General features: G+C 41.1%; 1 protein-coding gene across 6 annotated transcripts in view; it reads left to right on the top strand.

Moving 5' to 3' along the window:
* LOC140731641 (neurofibromin) overlaps positions 1–23931 on the top strand; it is a 359419-nt gene that overhangs the window by 149496 nt on the left and 185992 nt on the right. For 3 of the 6 annotated variants that reach the window (XM_073053259.1, XM_073053257.1, XM_073053256.1), the window contains 5 exons: positions 1311–1522; positions 8892–8927; positions 11509–11670; positions 14684–14787; positions 23204–23339. In XM_073053259.1, coding sequence (XP_072909360.1) covers positions 1311–1522; positions 8892–8927; positions 11509–11670; positions 14684–14787; positions 23204–23339 — 650 coding nt within the window. The remainder of the gene's footprint in view (positions 1–1310; positions 1523–8891; positions 8928–11508; positions 11671–14683; positions 14788–23203; positions 23340–23931) is intronic. The other 3 variants (XM_073053261.1, XM_073053258.1, XM_073053260.1) reach the window with 1 other exon arrangement.

Here is a 23931-nt window from a genome sequence, read left to right as displayed (position 1 = left end):
CACTCAAGTATGTAGCAAAGCAACGGCAAGGACACAGACTTGCAGTATCCCAATAACTACTGGTTCACCCGGTATTCGACATGCCACAGGCTCTCTGTCTCTCCCTAAATGAGGGAGAAAGAGGTGTCTCCGTTTCACAGTGAGAGGAGAGACATAACAAACAACTCGCTTGTGTACGATGTTAAAAATCCATTGTGTCTGTGCCCAAAGATCTCGGATCTCTGGGCACACAGCCATGGATCCTCCGACTCCCCATGACACACCAGTCTCCTGCCGGGACACCGACCTTCGATCCGCCCATCTCCAGAGCCACAAGATCTCAGCCCTCTGAAGGCGAGCTGTGCTCTTAGGGTGTGTCCTGGGCACGTCGAATAACGGCCAGTCTTGAAACCCCGAGAGCAGGTCCCATTGCCGCAAAGAACCGAAGTCAGCATGTAACTCCAGGTCAGGAATTTCTAAAGAACATTGAAAGGGAAAAATAGAGGTATTAAGGATGGAAGTAGAGCTGTTTCCGAAGATGCAAGCAAAGGAGTCACCGTTTAGCACCATCATGACTAAGCTCCGCCCTCCATCAGTTATAGCTATAGCAGTTGTTCGAATTCCCTTTCACCTCCTTTCCTGCCAGAGCAGCCTTATGTTGTCTTTCAGCTCTCCTGATTTCTCTTTTAAGTGTTCTCTTGCATTTCTTGTACTCCTCAAGCATCTCATTTGATCCTAATTACCTATACCTGTTATGTACCATCTCCTTTTTCTTCTGTAGGGCCTCAATAAACTTTGATAACCAAGGTTCTCTAAACCTGTTAGCCTTGGCCTTATTTTTATTGTTTTAATATTTTTTCATTTACAATCCAATATCCAAGTTTGAAGCATTCTTTGTTCCACCATGTAATACCAGCTAAAGTTGTCCTTGTAACTGAACAGTAATTGCAAGGCAATACGAAACATGCACATGTTGTAAGTTATTATTACTGATAGAGCAAAAATTTGTTTACAATGTCAATTTGCTTTATGTCGATTTAGTTTGATATGTATCAGGAGTAAGGTTATGAGAGAACTTTTGATGGCCTTGTTATTCAATGAACTTGAGATAAGTGATATTATAATTATTTTGTAGGGTAACATCCTATTCTGTTGGGTTGATGTTGTATTTTGGAGATGTTGAGGTACTATGAATGTTCATTTAGATTTGCTTAAGGAAAATTATGTTACAATGAATGCTCTTCCATTGAAAAGTATGTTTTTTTGAAGTTTAGTCTTATTATTTCAAACCCCTAATAGGATTTCTTTCTGACTTGTGTTACTATGTTTAGGCTTGGGTTACCATAAAGATCTTCAGACAAGAGCCACGTTCATGGAAGTGCTAACTAAAATTCTTCAACAGGGAACAGAGTTTGATACTCTAGCAGAAACTGTACTGGCTGATCGATTTGAAAGACTTGTGGAGTTGGTCACTATGATGGGAGATCAGGGGGAATTGCCCATTGCAATGGCTCTAGCCAATGTGGTGCCTTGCTCACAGTGGGTAAGTGACGTTATTTTGTAAACCAGTTTTGTTATTTTGTTTACAGTATTTGTATGGCAGTGTGTTGTGCTTTGGGAGATTACACTCAGCATGCTAAGGTTCTTGTGCAGTTTGGGGAATACAAGTCAAGCCAAGTCACTTTTATTGTCATTTCGACCATAACTGCTGGTACAGTACATAGTAAAAATGAGACAATGATTTTCAGGACCGTGGTGCTACATGACACAGTACAAAAACTAGACTGAACTATGTAAAAAAAAACACACAGAGAAAGCTACACTAGACTACAGACCTACACTGGACTGCATAAAGTGCACAAAAACAGTGCAGGCATTACAATAAATAGTAAACAGGACAATAGGGCAAGGTGTCTGTCCAGGCTTCGGGTATTGAGGAGTCTGATAGCTTGGGGGAAGAAACTGTTATATAGTCTGGTTGTGAGAGCCCGAATGCTTCGGAGCCTTTTCCCAGATGGCAGGAGGGAGAAGAGATTGTATGAGGGCTGCATGGGGTCCTTCATAATGCTGTTTCCTTTGCGGATGCATCAGGTAGTGTAAATGTCCATGATGGCGGGAAGAGAGACTTCTCAGCTGACCTCACTATCCGCTGCAGGGTCTCGCGATCTGAGATGGTAAAACATGAGCACAGGCTGAAGTGACAATTAGAAGAGAGTATGAAGGAAACAGACTTTATCACTTTCCTCCTCATCCCCTTTCCGAACTGAAAAAAAATACTGCTTTGCTAAAGAAATTTCTTTCATGAAATTTTTATTGTAGGAGGTGCCACACTTCAAATGTCAGATTATCTTTCATGCCTTTTCCAATCTGAGAAATGCCAACCAGATTTCTAATTTAATCTGTCTTTTCACCATTGCTTAATCATGTGAAGAAATGGCCTGATTTTTAAAAGGAATTTATTGAGTACATAGAATTACACTGACTAGTGACATCTTCACTAATTAGCCATTCGATTCATGATTGATGGATAAGAAAATAGAGAATAAAAGCAGTCTGGTATTTCTGTTGCTGTGTAATACGTGCACTAATTTCATTCAGACCATTGCTTAGAACTAAAATATGTAACCTTCTAGTTGTTTACGTTGGTGTGTATTTGCATTTCACCCAGATTGCACACTTCATGGATTTTAATTACCCCCTTCATCCAAATCTGAAATATCAATAATCTGAGTGAAATATTCTTATGTTCTGAAATTGTGGGTACTATTAGAATTGGATTTGATTTTGTTATTCGTTAACAGACTGAATCAATGTAAATATATTTACCTCCCTGCAATGATTCGAGATTGTTTAAGATGCAAGGTTCATGATTGCTTAAGATTCAAGATTATTTAATGTCATTTCCACTATACAAGTGTAAAGAAGAATGAAATAAGCCAAGTCATGTTTATTGTCATTTAACTAAAATACGTATACTGTCAAACGAGACAGCACTTCTCCAAACCAGGGTGTAAAGCACAGTCTAAACACAACACACATAATGTGCAATAACTTAGGAAAGTAAGGATAAAATCTACAGATGAATTATACATAAATAAGGTATTGTAAGGTACAGAATAGATTAAACAGTGACATTAAATCAGATGTGACAGGGAGTTCAGAAGCCTAATGTCCTGAGGGAAAAGCTGTTTCCCATCTGGACCATTTTTGTTTTTATGTATCATGGTCTTCTGCATATTGGTAGAAAGTCAAAGAGGATGCTGGATAGATGGGTGGGATCCTTAATAATACTAAGAACCCTGCATACACAGTGCCCCTGATAAATGTCTTTGTTGGCTGGTAGGGAGACCCCTATGTTCCTCTTAACCATTCTCACAATCCTTTGTGGTGACTTTTGGTCCGATGCCCGGCTGCTCCCATACCAGATGGAGAGGAATTGTCAGGAATTGTTACTCTGGATCCGATGCAGCACAAAAAAAAACCACATTAAGATAAAGAACACCATAATAAAAGAAAACACAATAAATATAATTAATAAGATAGCTTATACACATGTACTATTTGTACGTCCATAAAGAGACACTGATCGCAGGAGTGTCTGTACATAAAGTGACTTGACAGGAAGCGATAAAGCAGTGGTGTTGGGGGGTGTGGTAGGCAGAGGTGTTGATCAGCCTTATTGCTTGGGGAAAGTAACTTTATTTGAGTCTGGTGGTCCTGACTTAGATGCTATGTAGCTTCTCCTTTGATGGGAGTGAGACAAACAGACCATGAGCAGGGTGTGAGATCCTTCATGGTGTTACTGGCCCCTCTCCAGCACCTCTCTCTGTCCACTTCAGTGTAGTTTCCGTACCATGTAGTGATGCAGCATTTTAGGATGCTCTCCACTGCACGTCGGTAGAAGGACCTGAGCATAGATGTGTATAGCTTAGCGCTCTTCAGCCACTTTCTTGATCGTATAGGGTGTGTTCTGGGATTATGAGAATCTATGCAAGTTGTGCACTCCTAGGAGTTTGAAACACTTGCAGTTTCCATTGTTGCACTGCTGACGTTCTCCTGAAGTGGATAACCATCTCCTTTTTCTTGTTGACATTAAGGAAGGGCTTATTTGAGTCCTCCCATAGGCCATCTCATCATTGTTCATCGTTAAGATTATCAATTTTAACCTGTATTAAATTGCTTCATAAACACTTATCACTATTTTTAACAGGGGTAAATATAATATAGAAAGACTTGTCAGATTTGGGAAAGCTTATTGGGAAACTTCTGTAACTTGATTGATTAGTCTTTAGTTCCGCCACTGTCGTGTTATCGGTGAAATTGACTCAGGTGTTTGGCCGTGCTGTGCAGTGGTAGAAAATTGTAGGCAGCCAGGCTGACTGTAACTGATGGATCCCATTTTGACCTAATTATTTTAATAAAAAGGTGCAAATGTACTAGTTAAATTTTCAATAAAAGGTCAATGAAGACATGAAAAAATAAGCATAAATTAAAAGGTCAAAATAGTGAAGTAGGAATTTTCTAATTCACTGATATGGATGCTTTTAGAATCCATTTTGATTTCTACAGTACAAGAGTCATTTCAGTAAAGATACATAAGATGAAGCCAAAACAATAGAAGGATTATATTGAAGAGTGATTGATTTTGTATTATGAGCATGGTCTTGCTTGCAAAAAGAATACTTGGAGAGGTCATAGTTGCTGCTTTAAAGATTGTAAAAATGGCCAGATAATGTAGATCCTGAGTAGCTGCTTCACATTTTCAATGTGGAAAACTTCAAGACATCATTTCAAGGAGGGCAAAATCAAAGCAATATTTTACTAAGTAACTATTCATTATTCATTATGGAGTTAGTGGAATCAATAATGCTGATTTATTTAAATGAAAGTTAGCTGCATTTACTTCAGACAATATTCTATAATACAATACGGTTATGTGATGTGCACCAAATAATCAATACAGCAGGCTTATGAAGTGCAGGTGTCTTTGGAGCTCTGCTTAAGGCTGTGCACCATTGTCCAGCTTGCCTTTCCTTGTTGCTTGGTCTTTCATAGGCCAGCTGCTAACAAACTTGTGTGATTGCTGAACGACTGCATTGTCATTTGATGGCCAGATTGGTAGATGATGATCTAGAGGAACCTGGCTGTCTCTTTCCTCTAACACTGCACAAGGTTGACTATTTTATTGATAAAGAGAAACAAGTCAGTATTATGCCTGATGATGGCAGCAAAGCTTCAAGATTCTTGAGTTAGATCCTTTATTGTTAAATTTCCAACTGGATGGTTTCTGAAGCAGGATTGCTTTACCGTTAGATGTAGTATTTACATCATTTGCTCTCCTACATTTTGTTATCTAATTAGAATTGCACATGTTACAAATGAACTTCATAACACTGGTCTTCAGAAGAGCGATTTACTCAGTTTTCTACTTCAGTTGAATGTTCTTAGTGCTATAATTACAACCTTAAGTTAATTAACATTAACGTGCATGAAGGTATTTGCACATGAATCAGAGTGATAAATGTTGGTTCCTTTTTCTCCATATTTATTAATTATCCATTCTGTTACATAACCCTACCGTAAACTTCTTATTCTGGCTTCTTCCCCCTTCCATGATGAATGGTCTTGACCTGAAATGTGATTGTTTATTTCCCTCCATAGGTGCTGCCAGACCTTCTGTATTCCTCCAACTGTTTTGTCTGTTGAATCTCTTGAGTTTATGACTTCCTCCAAACCTAATATGCCTTCACATCTTGTGTGTTGCATTTGTAATTATAGAAGTGCATAAATTCCATTTAATTTTTTAAAAATTAACTACAGTGCCCTGTGTAGCTCATTATATGGTTATGCTGCTCAGATGTAAAAGGAAGCCCAAATATAATTTGCACCAAAGCATTAACACTTTAAAAGCACAAGCAACAGAAGCAGCGATAGTCAATTTATCCCCTTCTGCCTACCCCACCATCAAGACATAATGACTTACTTTACTTGGGTGGCAAGGTAGAGTAGTGGTTAGCACAACATTTCACAGCACCAGGACCCACGTTCAGTACCCGCTGCTACCTGCAAGGAGTTTGTACGCTCTCCCCGTGGCCGTGTGGGTTTCCTCCAGGTGCTCCAGTTTTCTACCACATTCCAAAGACGTAACTGTTGGCAGGTTAGTTGGTCACTGTAAATTGTCCCATGAGTAGAGTAGGGTTAAATTGGGGGAACTGCTGAGTGGTGTTTAAAAAACTAAAAAGATGACTGTTGCTTTACTTTCTTGCCTAACCCCAAATTCATTGATTTAAAAAAAAATCCACTAATCTTAACTTGGTAACTGAGCATTCGCAAATAGCCAGCTTATTTTGGCCCCCTGTTCCAAATACCTCAGCGAGGGTAGATCTTAATCTAGTACACTATACCCTCTGTCAATCTGCTCAAGAATTTTGATGAGAATTTTATTCAAAGAGATTTCTCATTATTCTCAATTCAAGTGAGTATAGTCACAGTTTCCTTATTCTCCTCCTTTTGGGTATTTGCACACTGCACTCACACCACCCCCACCCATTCTAGGAATCAATTTGGAAAGTATTCATGCTGCTCCTTACCTTGCAGGTATAGCATATCCCTTTTTAGATAGGGAGATCAGACTCTGTACACATGGATTCTCACCATGGGCCTGTATAATTGCCTTTTCCTCTTTAGATCAAATGTCCTTTCATTAACGGCCAACATACTTTTTGGCTTCCTAATTGAATGTAGCTTATTCTACTTGTCTGTTAATTTGAAGTGATTCATGTACAAAGACTCCCAGGTCCCTTGAGCACCAACACATTTGAATTGCTTACCATTTAAAAAATACTTCACTTTTCTATTTTATTCTGCTAACAGGCTGACCTCATATTTCCCTGTTGTATTTTATATGCCACATCTTTGCCAATCACAGCCTCCCAACCCATATATTCCTCCTGTTCTATGTCCGTTAACCAATTGTCAATCTCACAACTACTAATTTCTTTTTAATAATCTTTCAAGTGGCACATTAGCAAAGGCCTTCTGAAAACCTACATAACTCCTTGCTGTTTACAACTTCAAAAGTCAGTGTTGGCTCCACACAGTTTTTTTTCATCTTGCCATCTCTGTGATAAGCTGTAGCGTTTTCCTTCCTACTGCAAGTAAAATTAGTCTAGTAGGTCATGTGTTTTCTCTTCCTCAATTAGTGACGTCGTATTTTCTACTTTCTAATCTATTGGAGCAGTTCTAGAATCTGTAGGATTTTGTAAATGTCTCTTTAGCCACCTCTATCAAAACTGTGATGTAGACAATCAGGTCCTTGAGATTTAATTGATCTCCATTCCTATTCATTTCTCAGTACTGAATTGTTAGTAATGCTAATTTCTTCCAGTTACTCATTCACTCTGTGTTCTCCATTATTTCCAGGATCTCTGTGTGATCATCTGCTATCTTTTTTATTTCTCTGCCTTTTCCTTATTTCCCGATATAACTTTTGTCGCAGTCTGTAACATACTCACATTAACTTTTGCCGGTATATGTTATTTTTTTACCTGCCTGTAAAAACTTTGTAGCTTGCTCTTATAGTTTCCCTTTCTTTATCAGTTCCTTGGTCCTCATTTGTTGAAATTTAAAAGATGTTCTTAAACAGCAGGTTTACTGCTCTTTTGATTAACATTATAAGCTATTTTTCAATCAATATTAGATTGTCTCTTGTCAGCCATACTTGGACCACTTTATGTTTCGTGCCTTAATGGAAAATACATTTGTTTATTTATTAATTCCTTAATACACTCTGATTCATGCTCAAACCTCTAAAGCAAATTGCTTTTTAGTACGTAGTATTGCAAAATGGTATGCCGTTTTGCTGATGTAGAAATTGATTTGCCTGCTGCTTCTTTTCATCAGTCAATGAAAGCAAGCATGCAGGTACAGCAGGCAGTGAAGAAAGCTAATGGCATGCTGGCCTTTATAACAAGAGGAATTGAGTATAGGAGTAAAGAGGTCCTTCTGCAGCTGTACAGGGCCCTGGTGAGAACCCCACCTGGAGAATTGTGTGCAGTTTTGGTCTCCAAATTTGAGGAAGGACGACATTCTTGCTATTGAGGGAGTGCAGCGTAGGTTCACAAGGTTAATGCCAGGAATGGTGGGACTGTCATGTGTTGAAAGATTGGAGCGACTGGGCTTGTATACACTGGAATTTAGAAGGATGAGAGGGGATCTGATTGAAACATATAAGATTATTAAGGGATTGGACACGCTGGAGGCAGGAAGCATGTTCCCACTGATGGGTGAGTCCAGAACTAGAGGCCACAGTTTAAGAATAAAGGGTAGGCCATTTAGAGCAGAGATGCGGAAAAACTTTTTCACCCAGAGAGTGGTGGATATGTGGAATGCTATGCCCCAGAAGGCAGTGGAGGCCAAGTCTCTGGATGCATTCAAGAGAGAGTTAGATAGAGCTCTTATAGATAGCGGGGTCAAGGGATATGAGGAGAGGGCAGGAACGGGGTACTGATTGTGTATGATCAGCCATGATCACAGTGAATGGCGGTGCTGACTAGAAGGGCTGAATGGCCTACTCCTGCACCTACTGTCTATTGTCTATTATCACCCCACACCAAATTTGGCAAGTTGGTTCATTACGCAAATCCTGAGAGATAAGCTGGAATCAGAGGTCAGGCACTTCCTGCGGGAATGGAAGTTGGGACCCGTCTCAAATGAGCTGGTGACTTTCTGGAGTGGGATTCTGCCTGCCCTCTGAAATTGCTTTTGCTCTCCCCATCTGCCAGCCTCAGTGGGACTGGAATACATCTGACCCATTAAACAGTTTCCAAAGTTGAGTTTTACAAATTGCAATTTCTTGAAAGGTATTGCACCAATGTAGCTCAAAAAACTGCAATTCTTCATTTTTACTGCAGACTTCCATTGGGCCTGTCTCAAATCTCAACCAACAGGTAGGAAATCTTAAAATGTGCACACGAGCAAAATGCACTCTTCAACCAATTGCAATAATCCTCCAACTGCTTTTAGAAGAAAACTTAAAAATAGTCCTATAGTCATTTCCTTGTGGTGGTGATATGCTTATGGCAGCTTAATGGAGCTAAGGTGTGAGTAGCAGTTTTAATAAGTTAGCATGACTTGGGTTGGAGCTGAGCACTAGACCTGAATCTTGTTCTTGCAAAATTCTTGCCAGTGAAAATCAGCAAAAAGTTGGGAAAATAATTTGATTTTGCAATGTAAATGGCAAAAGTTAACTTGAAGCATTCTGCTATTTGTTTATTTTCCATGCTGAAAGTATGAGAAAACAGGACTTGCATAATTTCTCCAAAATTGACAAGTTTGGTTGGGGGTGGGAAATAAAAAATTAAGTCTTTTCCTTCCCAGTTCTGGATTTAAGACAGATTTCAAAATACTTACTGTGGTTGATTACATCTAGAGCTGAGTCCTGAGAGATTTAAGAACAAATTTCTTATGGTAGTACTTGCATGCTGCCCCCAGCACATCCTCGGACTGTGTTGGTCGTTAATGCAGACGACACATTTCACTGTATGTTCTAATGTTTCAATGTATATATACAGTGGCATGCAAAAGTTTGGGCACCCCTGGTCAAAATTTCTGTTACTGTGAATAGCTAAGCAAGTAAAAGATTACCCGGTTTCCAAAAATCAGGCATAAAGTTAAAGATGACACATTTCTTTAATATTTTAAGCAAGATTACTTTTTTTATTTCCATCTTTTACAGTTCCAAAATAACAAAAAAGGAAAAGTGCCCAAAGCAAAAGTTTAGGCACCCTGCATGATCAGTCCTTAGTAACACCCCCTTTGGCAAGTATCACAGCTTGTAAACGCTTTCTGTAGCCAGCTAAGAGTCTTTCAATTCTTTGGGGGATTTTAACCCATTCTTCCTTGCAAAAGGCTTCTAGTTCTGTGAGATTCTTGGGCCGTCTTGCATGCACTGCTCTTTTGAGGTCTACTCACAGATTTTCGATGTTTAGGTCAGGGGACTGTAAGAGCCATGACAGAACCTTCAGCTTGCGCCTCTTGAGGTAGTCCATTGTGGATTTTGAGGTGTGTTTAGGATCATTATCCTGTTGTAGAAGCCATCCTCTTTTCATCTTCAACTGTTTTATAGACAGTGATGTTTGTTTCCAGAATTTCCTGGTATTTAATTGAATTCATTCTTCCCTCTACCAGTGAAATGTTCCCCTTGCCACTGGCTGCAACACAAGCCCAAAGCATGATCAATTCACCCCCTGCTTAACAGTTGGAGAGGTGTTCTTTTCATGCACCCTTTTTTCTCCAAACATACCTTTGCTCATTGCAGCCAAAAAGTTCTATTTTAACTTCATCTGTCCACAGGACTTGTTTCCAAAATGTATCAGGCTTGTTTAGATGTTCCTTTGCAAACTTCTGATGCTGAATTTTGTGGTGAGGATGCAGGAAAGGTTTTCTTCTGATGACTCTTCCATGAAGGTCATATTTGTGCAGGTGTTGCTGCACAGTAGAACAGTGTACCACCACTCCAGAGTCTGCTAAATCTTCCTGAAGGTCTTTTGCAGTCAAATGGGGGTTTTGATTTGCCTTTCTAGCAATCCTATGAGCAGTTCTCTTGGAAAGTTTTCATGGTCTTCCAGACCTCAACTTGACCTCCACCATTCCTGTTAACTGCCATTTCTTAATTACATTACGAACTGAGGAAATGGCTACCTGAAAACACTTTGCTATCTTCTTATAGCCTTCTCCTGCTTTGTGGGCATCATTTGTTTTGATTTTTGGAGTGCTAGGCAGCTGCTTAGAGGAGCCCATGGTTGCTGATTGTTGGGACAAGGTTTGAGGAGTCAGGGTATTTATAAAGTTTTGAAAGTTGCATCACCCTGCCTTTCCTAACAATGACTGTGAACAAGCCATAGCTCTAACAATCTAATCAAGGTCTAAGACCTTGGTAAAAGTTATCTGAGAGCTCAAATCTCTTGGGGTGCCCAAACTTTTCCATGGTGCTCCTTTCCTTTTTTTCCACTCTAAAATTGTACAAAACAAAAATAATGCACTAATCTCGTTTAAAATGTTGAAAAGAATGTTTCATCGTTAACTTTATGACTTCTAGAGATCAGTTCATTTTCTACTCACTTAACTATTCACAGTAACAGAAATTTTGACCAGGGGTGCCCAAACCTTTGCATGCCACTGTATATATATCTATATGACAAATCAAAAGCTAATCTTTAATTCTCTCAAAAGCATGAGTTGCAGCTTTGTCTGTTTTTGTATTATTGGAAAACAAGCATATTAACCAGCTTACTTAGAAAAGTGCCACTACTTTAGGGAGATGGTGGAGAGCAGGTGCCAGCAGTAGTACTGAAAATATTTTTTGTAGAGTTGTATCCAAACCTAATTTTTTGCTGTTTGTCACTGGCATTATGCATTAACCCTGTGCTGTTCTTTCTTGTAGTTTATTCAACATCTCTGCTTACTTCCTATGGTTCTACAATTGATCATTATGTTTGCTTTTTCTCTCCCCCCCCCCACCCCCACTAGGATGAGCTCGCTCGAGTGCTGGTGACGCTATTTGATTCGCGTCATCTTCTCTACCAGTTGCTATGGAATATGTTCTCCAAGGAAGTTGAGCTAGCTGATTCCATGCAGACTCTCTTTCGCGGCAATAGCCTTGCGAGTAAAATAATGACATTCTGCTTTAAGGTATATTTACAATTTAGATACTCTGAAGGATAGAGTTGAGAAGTGTGTGACATTTTCATCCTGCCATGGGGTAACTCATTTCACTCCTTTCAATCTTTTTAATTACCTGTGAATGTTAACTTACATTAATTATACTATCATCTATTCAGTTTTGGCCCCGTAATAAAATTCCTAAAGAAGCCCAAGATGCTCAGATAATACCTGTGGAGAGAGAAGCTGAATTTAATGGACAGCTTGTAAACATCAGCTGTCCAGCAACAGCAACATCTTCAGAATCAGGATCAGGCTTATTATCATTGACTTATCACATATCATGAAAACTGTTTTACGATAGCAGTACAGTGCAATACATTTAAAATCATGGACCGTTCAGGAATCTAATGGTGAAGGAGAAGAAGCCGTTTCTGAAACACTGACTGTAGATCTTCAGACTCCTGTTTTGTAGAAATGAGAAGAGGGCATGTCCTGGGTGGTGGAAGTCCTTAATGATGGATGCAGCTTTGATATCTTTATAAAGCAATGCATCCTTGCCCCGAGGTTTGCTCGGGAACTCGGTTATGTGGCCGCTACTCCTTTAAAATCACAATGAAGTGCAGGCTCTGTAAGTAAGTAGCCAAGTACAAGGTCTGCTTCTAATCCAGTCAGTGATAGTGAGCATCACTTGATCCTTTTTGAATTCTTAAAAGGTTTTTATATGGATCGTAAACTATACCTTTACTAAAAGGTACCTTGCTTATTTACAGAATAAAGTTCCAAGTATTTCAAAATATTTTGGTTTTGAATTCACCCAGTAAGAGTTTGATATGCAGCTTCTTTGGCTGTTGTTTTCTCTTTCTGTACTTGATCTCAACATTCATTAAAATGGCTGAAATTTGTGGAATGACAAATACAGACAGTCCCCGGCCACTGTCTGTAAGGAGTTTATGCTTTCTCCCGGTGACTGTGCGTGTTTTCTACGGGTTCCTCCCACAGTTCAGTGATGTATGTGTTGGTAGGTCACTGTAAATTGTCCCATGATTAGGCTAGGGTTATATCGGGGTTGCTGGGTGCCACACCTATTCCACGCTGCATCTCAATAAATACGTAAAATATACATTACAGATGTCCATAAGTAGACCTTGCCCAAAAGCCAGAAAATGCACAAAAGTTGCTCCAATTATTATTAATTTAACCTCTAACTTTATTTTTATATTTCTTTATAATTGTTTAACCATTTTTCTTGCATGTCACACCAACTCACCACAACAATTTTCCAATACATGTAAATATATATGGCAACCAAAGTTGATCCTTGATTTTGATATCAAAGTGCCTATGATCATTAAAGAACAATCACGAGAAGTGGAGAGAGGTAACTAGTTTTGTTCGTAGGAATAAATGTTGAACTTTTGACATTAATAACATTATGGATTGTATTTACAGTATCCACAAAAGCTCATAATTGGGAGGTAGCCTATATACCGGTAATAATAGGGACTCTTACCTTAAACTAGTCACAACATGAAAAATTCCACTTGCCTTTTTTTTAAAGATTTATTTTAATTTCCATGTGGCTTTTGTTAATAGCACAAATGAACATTTCCATTTTGAAAAATATCCTGTTTGCTACGTACTCATTTTGAAAGAGTGTTAGTCTACCAGGCTTAATTAGCATATTCCCATTAGATAGCTTCAATTGTTAGTGCAATATTTCTGTCACTTTCTGAGAGGAATTGAAGAAATGTGTGAACTTCTAATTGGAGGTTGGGGGAGGGTGGCCAGTGTTAAGTAACCCCATAGTGTTCTTGGAAAGTTTAAGGCTACATCCACACTAGACCGGATAATTTTGAAAACGCTGGTTTCGCGTAAAAACGATAGGCGTCCACACTATGCATTTTTAAAAATAACTCCACATCGAAATGGAGATTTCAGTGAATCTCTTCCTCCTGCGCATGCGCAGGAGACATCTACCGAAAACAAACGATATGTTTGGTGTCGAATCTCGCCGTAAAAGTGCGCGTTTGTGTAGTTACAGACTAGAAAAACTTAAAACGACAGACAGCTATTGGCTTTCGCGCAGGAAAACTTAAAAGTAAAAAAAAACAAATACTGGAGCGTACGGAGGCAACCGACAGGGAGTTCACAGACAGATTGACCCGGCTGACGAAGAACATCGAAAAACTGACTAGCTCTGTTGTATTAATAAAGCATCTTGTTAAATGTATAAAACATGTCTGCATCAGTGTTATCTTGTATTTCCATACAATGTTACATTAGGCTGTTACACATCTATTGTCAGAGAAGTACTTGCATAAATAGGTAAACCACCTTCATACGAGCAAGGACAGAAAACAGGGCAAAGTGAGTATACTTATTTATTCAGTAAGTTATGGGTCAAAGTATTTGGTGAGTACATTTCTAACTCTTCTGGCTTCAGTCTCGTTGCCGTCTGTTCTGAAATTGTTAGGTTGTGTTCAAGAAAACAATGAAATAGCGCGCTGCCATCTGACAGCGTTTTCAGATTTCTCCGGTTACCCCGTCCACACTGATCCAGCCAATCCGGCGTTTTCAAAAATACCCACCTTGGAGAGCGTTTCTGAAAAGCTCCGGTTTCGGGGGATGAAAACGCCATTTTAGTGTGGACGAAGGGTAAAAACAAAGAGGAAAAGCTTCGGTTATGGATTTATCTGGTGTAGTGTGGACGTAGTCTCAGGAGGCAATAATCAGAGAGCCATAAATATTAATTGGGACATAAATCTTACACTGAATTTGTCTCCTGAGATCATGGTACAGCTTTTGACAGGGTTTCCTTGTTTATAGTATATCTGTGTTTCATTTTTGTTATGTGAAAGACAAACAGGGCTGTTTCTTGTCTTAATATGGTGCTGTCCACAACAATGGTGATGCAGCTCGGTTATTACAACTTCATTAACAAATCTAATTCAATCCTCTGGACATTTTACTGGTTGGATATGCTTATTTTTAAAAAAGACCACTTTTACCTCGCTAATACTTATGTTCCCATTGCTCTCAGGTCTATGGTGCTGCGTACTTACAGAAGTTACTTGAACCTTTGCTGAAAACTGTACTTAAAGATCCCGAGAAACAGCACCTCAGCTTTGAAGTCGATCCTACCAGGTTAGAGCTGACTTTCCCTTATTTTGTCAATATCCTGATGTCTAAAGACGAATGAGTGCATCATGAAATCTCTTTAACAGAGAGAAGATAGTTGTGCAGCGTCAAATAGTGCAATGTCTGCAGAGGATGAAAGAGCCATCATCTCTGAACCATCTGTTTAGGGTTAGGAACTATTGTCCCACCTCGCAACCCTAGACAGCTTTTAAATGTTAAATAGTGTTCTCTTTTTGCATGGCGGCTCAGTCATAGGGGTGATTTTAATCATGACAAGGGTGTTGAACGTAGTTGTTAAACAGAGCTGAGTTAATGCTTATGTTAATTAAGGTATGATTTGGTACTGGTGTTGTACAGTGGGTTGGTACCAGATTGTGGTCAATACTGGGAACAGTTCAAACTCTCCAGAGCAATGAAACTAAGATGATGGAAGCAAGAATTTTATGGTTCCCATCTCATTTTTTGGGGTGGGGGGGGATGGAGATACATCTCTACCAAAGGAGGTGTAATGCGATCCATCCCTCTGCTAGCCTACAGGTCACCCTTGAGCAAGGTGTAGCACCTGCTTCCCCCCCACGAATCGGGGTCATGTGAAGCCATGGGAGCAGGTGGTGGATGGTCGTATGAGCAGCCGGTGCAGATCACAAGTCCTGGTTATGCGACCACTGATGCCAGGCAGACAATCTCTGAAGAGTGTTGATAATGGCTAAGGTCACCCGTCTTGTAAAGACACTGCCCAGAAGAAGGCAATGGCAAAGCATCTTGTAGAAAAATTTGCCAAGGGCAATCATGGTCATGAGACAATGATCGCCCGCGTTATACAACGCGGCACATAATGATGACAACCTAATTTTAACTGTGCCATCTTGATAGATCCTGTTAAAGCCAGTACCTTTCCGTCTCTGAAGGAAATCACTGGTGCTAATGTTCTGCATTTAGCCTGTCTGTAGATGGTGTGATCTGGAGTTCTGTTGCCATCTTCAAGGTGTGTTATGACATGAGTTACTGGAAGTGTGTCAGCTATGACTGGGATCTGTAATGGAGTTGGGACATTGCATGGGCTGCTTGCTAAAGTTATATTTTACCGATGATAGGTGATGAGTAGCAGCTGTGTATATATGAAATAAGCAGTAAAGATTCTGGTGTACTCATCTGATCAGTCTGCACTGATGGGGAGAGGGAATTTTGACTAGAATTCTCTGTCCTCAACACTTAGTTTTATTTCAAATTTTCAGCACCTGCAGCATTTGAGCTTAGTGTTGGGACTATTGAGTGGCCACTGCTGCCTGCCAGTTACCACCTTGTCTTGTACACTTCAAAAAGTGATCTTTTGTCTTCCAGGCTCTGATCAGTTCAACACCGTCACCAGATAATTTTCCCTTGCTGCTGTGGTTCTTGTGCCCTAGAGATTGAATAGGGAATTATGATCAGAATCAGGTTTATTATCACCGACATCCCATTAGAACAACGACATCCATTCAGAACAGAGATGAGGAGGAATTTCTTTAGCCAGTGTGTGGCAAATCTGTAGAATTGATTGCCACAGACAGCTGTGGAGGCCAAGTCACTGGTAAATTTAAAGCGGAGGATGGTAGGTTCTTGATTAGTAAGGGTGTCAAAGGATACAGGGAGAAGGAAGGAGAATGGGGTTGAGAGGGAAAATAAATCAGCCATGATGGAATGGTGGAACAGGCTTGATGGGCTGAATAGATTAGTTTGGCTCTATGGTTTTATGGACATATGTTGTGAAATTTGTTGTTTTGCAGCAGCAGTACACTGCAAGACATTGAAAAAATCCTACAAGTTACAATAAAAACATAAAAATACCAATACATTTTGGGAAAAAAAGAGGTAGTGTTCATTGTCCTCATACATTGAGTGTGGGTCTTCAGAGGGTGGGTAGGTAAGGACCCTGGGTAGCGGGGTCCTTGATGGGGCTGACTGAGTGTTCAACCCTCTGCAGCTTTTTCCGATCCTCTGCATTGGAGCCTTCATACCAGACGGTGATGTAACCAGTCAGAATGCTTTCCACAGGGCATCTGTAAACAAATGCTTAATAATGCTCATTATTGTGATGCCACAATCAATTTTATTGAAAACAGACATATCATTGGGGCACTGGCTGATGATAGGCACTTACTGTATAAATAGTTTTTTGTGCTATTTGTAAGACCAAAAGAAGATTATCTTAATGTTTACTGTTTGCTCATTATTGTGTTACTTTTACATTTTTACAATACCGCAGATTGCTTTATTGCAAACACTTTTTAAAAAAATCACACTATTTCACGTTTGCTGCATTATTCCGACATGAATCCACTTATATTCTCTCCTGCATACAGTAACACAAACAAAATGCTGGAGGAACTCAACAGGTCAGGCAACATCTACGGAAGAGGAATAAGCATTCGACATTTGGTCCGAGACCCTTCATCAGGACCGATCCTGAAATGTTAACTCTTTATTTCCCTTCTATAGATGCTGCCTGACCTGCTGAGTTCCAACAGAATTTTGTGTGTGTTGCTCTGGATTTCCAGCATCTGCAGAATCTCCGGTTCTTATAGAATGCTGCTTATTGTATTTATTATGGTATCTGCAGCAGTTAAGATACACTTCTGGCTCTGTGCTGTGAAGACAGAACTGAGTCAGGCCTGGCCATCCGACCCAAGCCGAAGGGTCCAGATGGTTTATTTCAAGGATGGGTAGATTTTAAAAAATGCCAGGCTCTGGTTGGGCTTGGATCGTTCATGGTGAAGTCTTGTTTTAATTTTATGGCTGCATGGACATTGTACGGGATCTAAATTCTGACCCTTTTTTAACCGTGAGTTTGTCAGGTCTCAGTGAAGTAGATTGGTATGGATAGATACATTATTGATCCCAAAGGGAATTACAGTGTCACAGTCACATTACAAGTGCATAGATATAAATATTAGAAGAGAAGTAGAAATAATAAAAATCATTTACCTCAAACAGTCTAACAGGAGGGGTCATCACTTCCTCAGCTATAGGTTAACTCATTATAGAGCCTAATGGCTGAGGGTAGGTAAATGGAGGCAGCAGTTAGGGCAGTCGAGTGCTCCGTTTGCAGTACGTGGGAAGTCAGGGACAGCACAATTGTCCCTGATGACTACACCTGTAAAAGGTGCATCCAGCTGTAGCTCCTGTCAAACCGAGTTAGGGAGCTGGAGCTGGATGAACTTCGGATCATTCGTGAGGCAGAGGCAGAAATAGACAGGAGACAGTCACCCCCTCAAAAGTCAGGAGGCAGGTAGCTGGCTGACTGTCAGGAGAGGGAAGGGGAATAGACAGAAAGAGCAGAGCACCCCTGTGGCCGTTCCCATCAACAATAAGTATACAGTTTTGGTTAGTTTTGGTGGGGACAACTTACCAGGGACAAGTTGTAGTGGTCGCTTCTGTGGCAACGAGACTGGACCCTCAGCTCAGAAGGGAAGGAGGGAAAAGAGGAGAGCAGTAGTGATAGGGGATTCGATAGTTAGGGGGACAGATAAGAGGTTCTGTGGGAGAGATCGAGAATCCTGAATGGTCTGTTGCCTCCCTGGTGCCAGGGCCTGTGATATCTCAGTTTGAATTCTAGGTATTCTCAGGAGGGAGGGCGAGCAGCCAGATGTCATGGTCCATGTAGGGACCAATGATGTGGATAGGAAGGAGGAGGAGGTCCTACAAAGAGTTTAGGGAGTTAGGTGCAAAGTTGAAGGACAGGACCTCCAGGGTTGCAATCTCAGGGTTGCTACCCGTGCCACGTGCTAGTGAGGCTAGAAATAGGGGGATAATGCAGCTAAATATGTGGCTAAGGAGATGGTTCAGGAGGGAGTGCTTCATGTCTGGACAATCGAGCTTTGTTCCAGGGAAGGTGGGACCTGTTCAGACAGGTCAGTTTGCACCTGAACTGGAGGGGGACTAACATCCTTGCAGGTAGATTTGCTAGTGCTGCTCCGGGGGGTTTAAACTAGATTTGCAGGGAGAGGGGAACCAGAATGTTAGAGCAGATAGTGAGGCGGAGGAGGATAAAGGTCATGCGAGAACTGCATGTATAGACAGAAATCAAAGGGTTGTACGTGATAGAAATGTTCTCAGGTGCATCTATTTCAATGCAAGGAGTATTGTAGGTAAGGCAGATGAGCTTAGGGCGTGAATTGGCACGTGGGATTGCTATTAGTGAGACTTGGTTGCAGGAGGGGCAGGACTGGCAGCTTAATGTTCTGGAGTTCCATTGTTTCAGACGTGATAGAGGGGGAGGGTTGAAAGGGGGAGGAGAGGCATTATTAGTCAGGGAAAATATCACAGCTGTGCATAGACAGGACAGCCCGGAGGGCTTGTCTACAGAGGCCATATGGGTGGAGCTGAGGAACGGGAAAAGTGTGACCACACTAATAGGGTTGTATTATAGACCGCCCAATAGTCAGAGAGAATTGGAGGAGCAAATCTGTAGAGAGATAGCAGACCAATGTAAGAAACAGAAAGTTGTGATAGTAGGGGATTTTAATTTTCCACATATTGACTGGGACTCCCACACTGTGAAAAGGCTAGCTGACTTGGAGTTTGTCAAATGTGTTCAGGAAAGTTTTCTAAATCAATATATAGAGGTTCTTACCAGAGAAGATGCAATACTTGATCTCCTATTAGGGAACCAGACAGGTCAGGTGACAGAAGTATGTGTAGGCAAACATTTTGGGTCCAGTGACCATAATGTCATTAGTTTCAAGTTAATTATGGATAAGGATAGGTCTGGTTCTCAAGTTGAGGCTCTAAGTTGGAGAAGGGCCAATTTTGTGGAAATGAGAAAGGATCTAGGAAGAGTGGACTGGGTTAAGTTGTTTTCTGGCAAGGATGTGTTCAGTAAGCGGAACACCTTCAAGGGTGAACTTTTGAGAGTGCAGAGTTTGCATGTTCCTGCCAGGATTAAAGGCAAAATTAACAGGCATAGGGAACCTGGTTTTCAAGGGATATTGGCGATTTGGTTAAGCAAAAGAAAGAGGTGTATAACAGGTACAGGCAACAAGGAACAAATGAGGTAGTTGAAGAGTATAGAAAATGTAAGAAAATACTAAAGAAGGAAATTAGGAAGGCAAAAAAGAAGACATGCAGTTGCTTTGGCAGATAATGTGAAGGTAAACCCGAAATGTTTCTACAAGTATATTAAGAGTTAAAGGACAGTAAGGGACAAAATTGGTCCCCTAGAAGATCAGAGTGGTCGTCTATCTGTGGAGCCTCATGAGATGGGGGAGATCTTAAACAGTTTTTATGCATCAGTATTTACTCAGGTAACTGGCATAGCGTATATGGAAGGAAGGGAAACAAGCTGTAGTGTCATAGAACATATAGAGATTAAAGAGGAGGAGGTGCTTGCTGCCTTACAGCGAATAAAGGTGGATAAATCTCCCGGGCCTGACATGATATTTCCTCGGACCTTGAGAAAGACTAGTGTAGAAATTGCAGGGGCCCTGGCAGAAATATTTAAAATGTCCTTAGCCATGGGTGCGGTGCCGGAGGATTGAAGGGTGGCTCATGTTGTTCCGTTGTTTAAAAAAGGCTCCAAAAGTAAACCAGGTAATTACAGGCCGGTGAGCCTGACATTGGTAGTAGGTAAATTATTGGAAGGTGTTCTGAGAGATCAGATATACAAGTATTTGGACAGCCAAGGGCTGATTAAGGATAGTCAGCATGGCTTTGTGCGTGGTAGATCGTGTTTAACGAATCTTGTAGAGTCTTTTGAGGAGGTTACCAAGAAAGTAGATGAAGGAAAGGCTATGGATGTTGTCTACATGGACTTTAGTAAGGCCTTTGACAAGGTCCCACATGGGAGGTTAGTTCAGAAGGTTCAGAAACTAGGTATCCATGGAGAGGTTGTAAATTGGATTCGAAATTGGCTGTGTGGGAGAAGACAGAGAGTGGTAGTGGATGATTCTTCTCAGACTGGAGGCCTGTGACTAGTGGTGTGCCTCAGGGATCTGTGCTGGGACCATTGTTGTTCGTTGTCTATATGAATGATCTAGTTTAGTGGTTGCCAACCTGTCGATCGCAATCGACTAGTCGATCTTGGAGACTTTCCCAGTAGATCCCGAAAAAAAGAAAAATAAATACACAAATATTGTTAAGAGATTGTTTCTGGGTTGTGGGGTTTTAGTTCCGTTCTTTCTGCCCAGTGCGCATGCGTATAGCTCCAGTCACCGGGCTGGAGGAAACAATGTGAGTCAGCTGCACCTTTCCTCATTCCTTGTTGTGCCCACTGTTGAACTTGAATACATGCGAGGTCATTACCCAAGCGCACCAGAGATCACTGGTTGGCCTCAGGTAACCGGCCGGCTGGAAGTGCCGATGCTACCGGCCCGGAGCACAGACAGACGGGCGCTGCCTCTGAACCTGTTTAGCACTCCGAATGTTCGTGGGGAACCCGGTGCTAAAATATTCATGGACCTCATTCGGGCTCAGGGTTTCATAAGCAGCAGCGCAGCTACCTCGCTGCGATCTACTGAAACAAACTTTTGTCGGCCGATAGATCCTACAAGGGGAGTGGGCACGCGTCTTAATGCACTCCTCGCTCGGTCGGTCGCTCTCTCTTCAGACAGCGACCGCCGCGGCCCCAGTACGGGAACAGATGCACCTGGCCAAGGCTGCGGGTGGGCGGGAGGCTGGAGCTCAGGCCCGGAGGCTGTCTAATGAGGCAATGAGGCCCTCAAAATTGCTCCGGTACCCTGAGTCCAAGCACCCCGCACTGAAAGACAAACCTGTTGAGTTTTTTTTCCAGTGGAAAAAGCGTGAGCAAACGGGACAGCAGCTGAAAGCCATGTCAACTAAATTGTGGAATAGACTGGACATAAGGAACCTGCTTCGAGTATCGCTGTATTCCCATCGCGTTTAACACCCACACCCCCCCCACCCCCCGTCGGCCGGTTTGCAAGAATATTGTCAATATTAAACCGGACTTGCGGTGCAAAAAAAAAGGGGTGGTGACCCCTGGTGTTTATACATTATTTCTACTTCCGGGTTGTGGGGTTTTACTTCCGGTCTTTTCTGCCCCGGTGCGCATGCACGTAACTAATAGATTTGGAGTCGATCTTCCCTTTCAGTAAGGCTGAGGTAGGAGATCTTGGGCTTAAAAAGGTTGGTGACCACTAATCTAGATGATAATGTAGTAAATTGGATCAGCAAGTTTGCTGATGACACTAAGATTGGAGGCGTTGGGGACAGCGAGGAAAGCTTTCAAAGCTTGCAAATGGATCTGGACCAACTGGAAAATGGGTCAGAAAATGGCAGATGGAACTTAAAGCAGACAAGTGTGAGGTGTTGCATTTTGGAAGGACAAATCAAGGTAGGACATACACAGTAAATGGTAGGGCACTGAGGAGTGCAGAGAAACAAAGGGATCTGGGAGTTCAGATACATAATTCCCTGAAAGTGGCATCGCAGGTAGACAGAGTTGTAAAGAAGGCTTTTGGCATCCTGGCATTCATAAATCAAAGTATTGAGTATAGGAGTTGGGATGTTATGGTGAGGTTCTGTAAGACATTGGTGAGGCCAAATTTGGCCTGTTGTGTGCGGTTCTGATGACCTAACTATAGGAAGGATATCAGTAAGATTGAAAGAGTACAGAGAAGATTTACTAGGATGTTGCTGGGTCTTCAGGAGTTGAGTTACAGGGAAAGATTGAACAGGTTATGACTTTATTCCTTGGAGTATAGAAGAATGAGGGGGGATTTGATAGAGGTTTACTAAATTATGAGGGGTATAGATAGAGTAAATGCAAGTAGGTTCTTTCCACTTAGATTAGGAGAGATAAATACGAGAGGACATGGCTTTAGGGTGAAAGGGGAAAGGTTTAGGGGGAACATTACGGGGAACACTTCACTCAGAGAGTGGTGGGAGTGTGGAACGAGCTGGCATCTGACGTGGTAAATGCGTGCTTACTCTTAAGTCTTAAGAATAAATTGGATAGATACATGGATGGGAGAGGTCTGGAGGGTTATGGACTGGGTGCAGGTCAATGGGACTAACGGAATAAAGTTTTGGCACAGACTCGAAGGGCCAAATGGCCTGTTTTCTGTGCTGTAGTGTTCTGTGGTAAGAATTACCTCATATAGCGCTCTTTGGAGCAGCACAGTTGTCTTAGTATATTACTAAAATTAGTCCTCTGTTCAACCAAGGTAGCATGCAGAGGAAAACAACATGAAAAGCTTCTGTCATTTTGTCAACTGCAAATTTATCACTCATAACAGACAAGCATGGGTTCTCATTAAATGAAGTTAGTTTAGGAGAATGTAAAGGATGTAGAATTTAGTATCTCATGCAAAAACTGTGGAAAATAATGAATATGCTGCTATATTTAAGAAATCTGTATTCCTGGTGTTTTGTGTGCATTTCTGTGACCATCCAAATGAGTAATGATGTGAATACTACTCAACAGGTTAGAACCAATGGAAAGCCTGGATGAAAATCAGCGGAATTTACTGCAAATGACACAGAGATTTTTCCATGCAATCATTAATTCCTCATCCGAGTTTCCCCCACAGCTGCGAAGCGTCTGCCATTGCTTGTATCAGGTATGCGGCCTGGGACAATTAGAATTAGGAAGAGGCAAAGGGAACTAATAAAGTTCATACCAGTGATTGGGAATTAGGGAGAAGCCACTTGGGGGAGGCCTTGAACTCGGAGCTGTTGTATTCTCTGGTAAAATCTTTTGTTGGGAATATGCAATAGGGTTTGGTTTTGTGAGTTTTACTTTTCAAAGAAAGTTTTCCAGTAAATTTGAGGTACAACTGCTTAGTGAGCTGTGTTGCTCACAGGTTCAATTTTTATAAATTAATAATTGATTCTCACTCTACCTTCACTTCCTTTTCCATTCTTAATTATGTTATGTTGCGGATATAATTCTAAAGTGGGATTATTTTACTGGAAACTCAACGAAGGTCCAATAAATATTAGTATGTATGTCAGTTGGTTTAATCTTGGTTCAAAGTTCACAAAGTAAATTTGTTATAAAAATACATAAATGCCACCATATACATCCCTGAGATTTGTTTTCTTCCGGGCAAACTCAGTATGTCCAAGGAATATAATAGAATCCATAAAAGACTGCACCCAACAGGACAGGCAAACAGTGTATGTGCAAAAGACAACAACAGCAAATACAAA

This window comes from Hemitrygon akajei, chromosome 8 (assembly GCF_048418815.1).
Source record: "Hemitrygon akajei chromosome 8, sHemAka1.3, whole genome shotgun sequence".
Lineage (NCBI taxonomy): Eukaryota > Metazoa > Chordata > Chondrichthyes > Myliobatiformes > Dasyatidae > Hemitrygon > Hemitrygon akajei.
The sequence above is the reverse complement of the archived record's forward strand: the minus strand, read 5'-3'. Positions and strand labels throughout refer to the sequence as shown.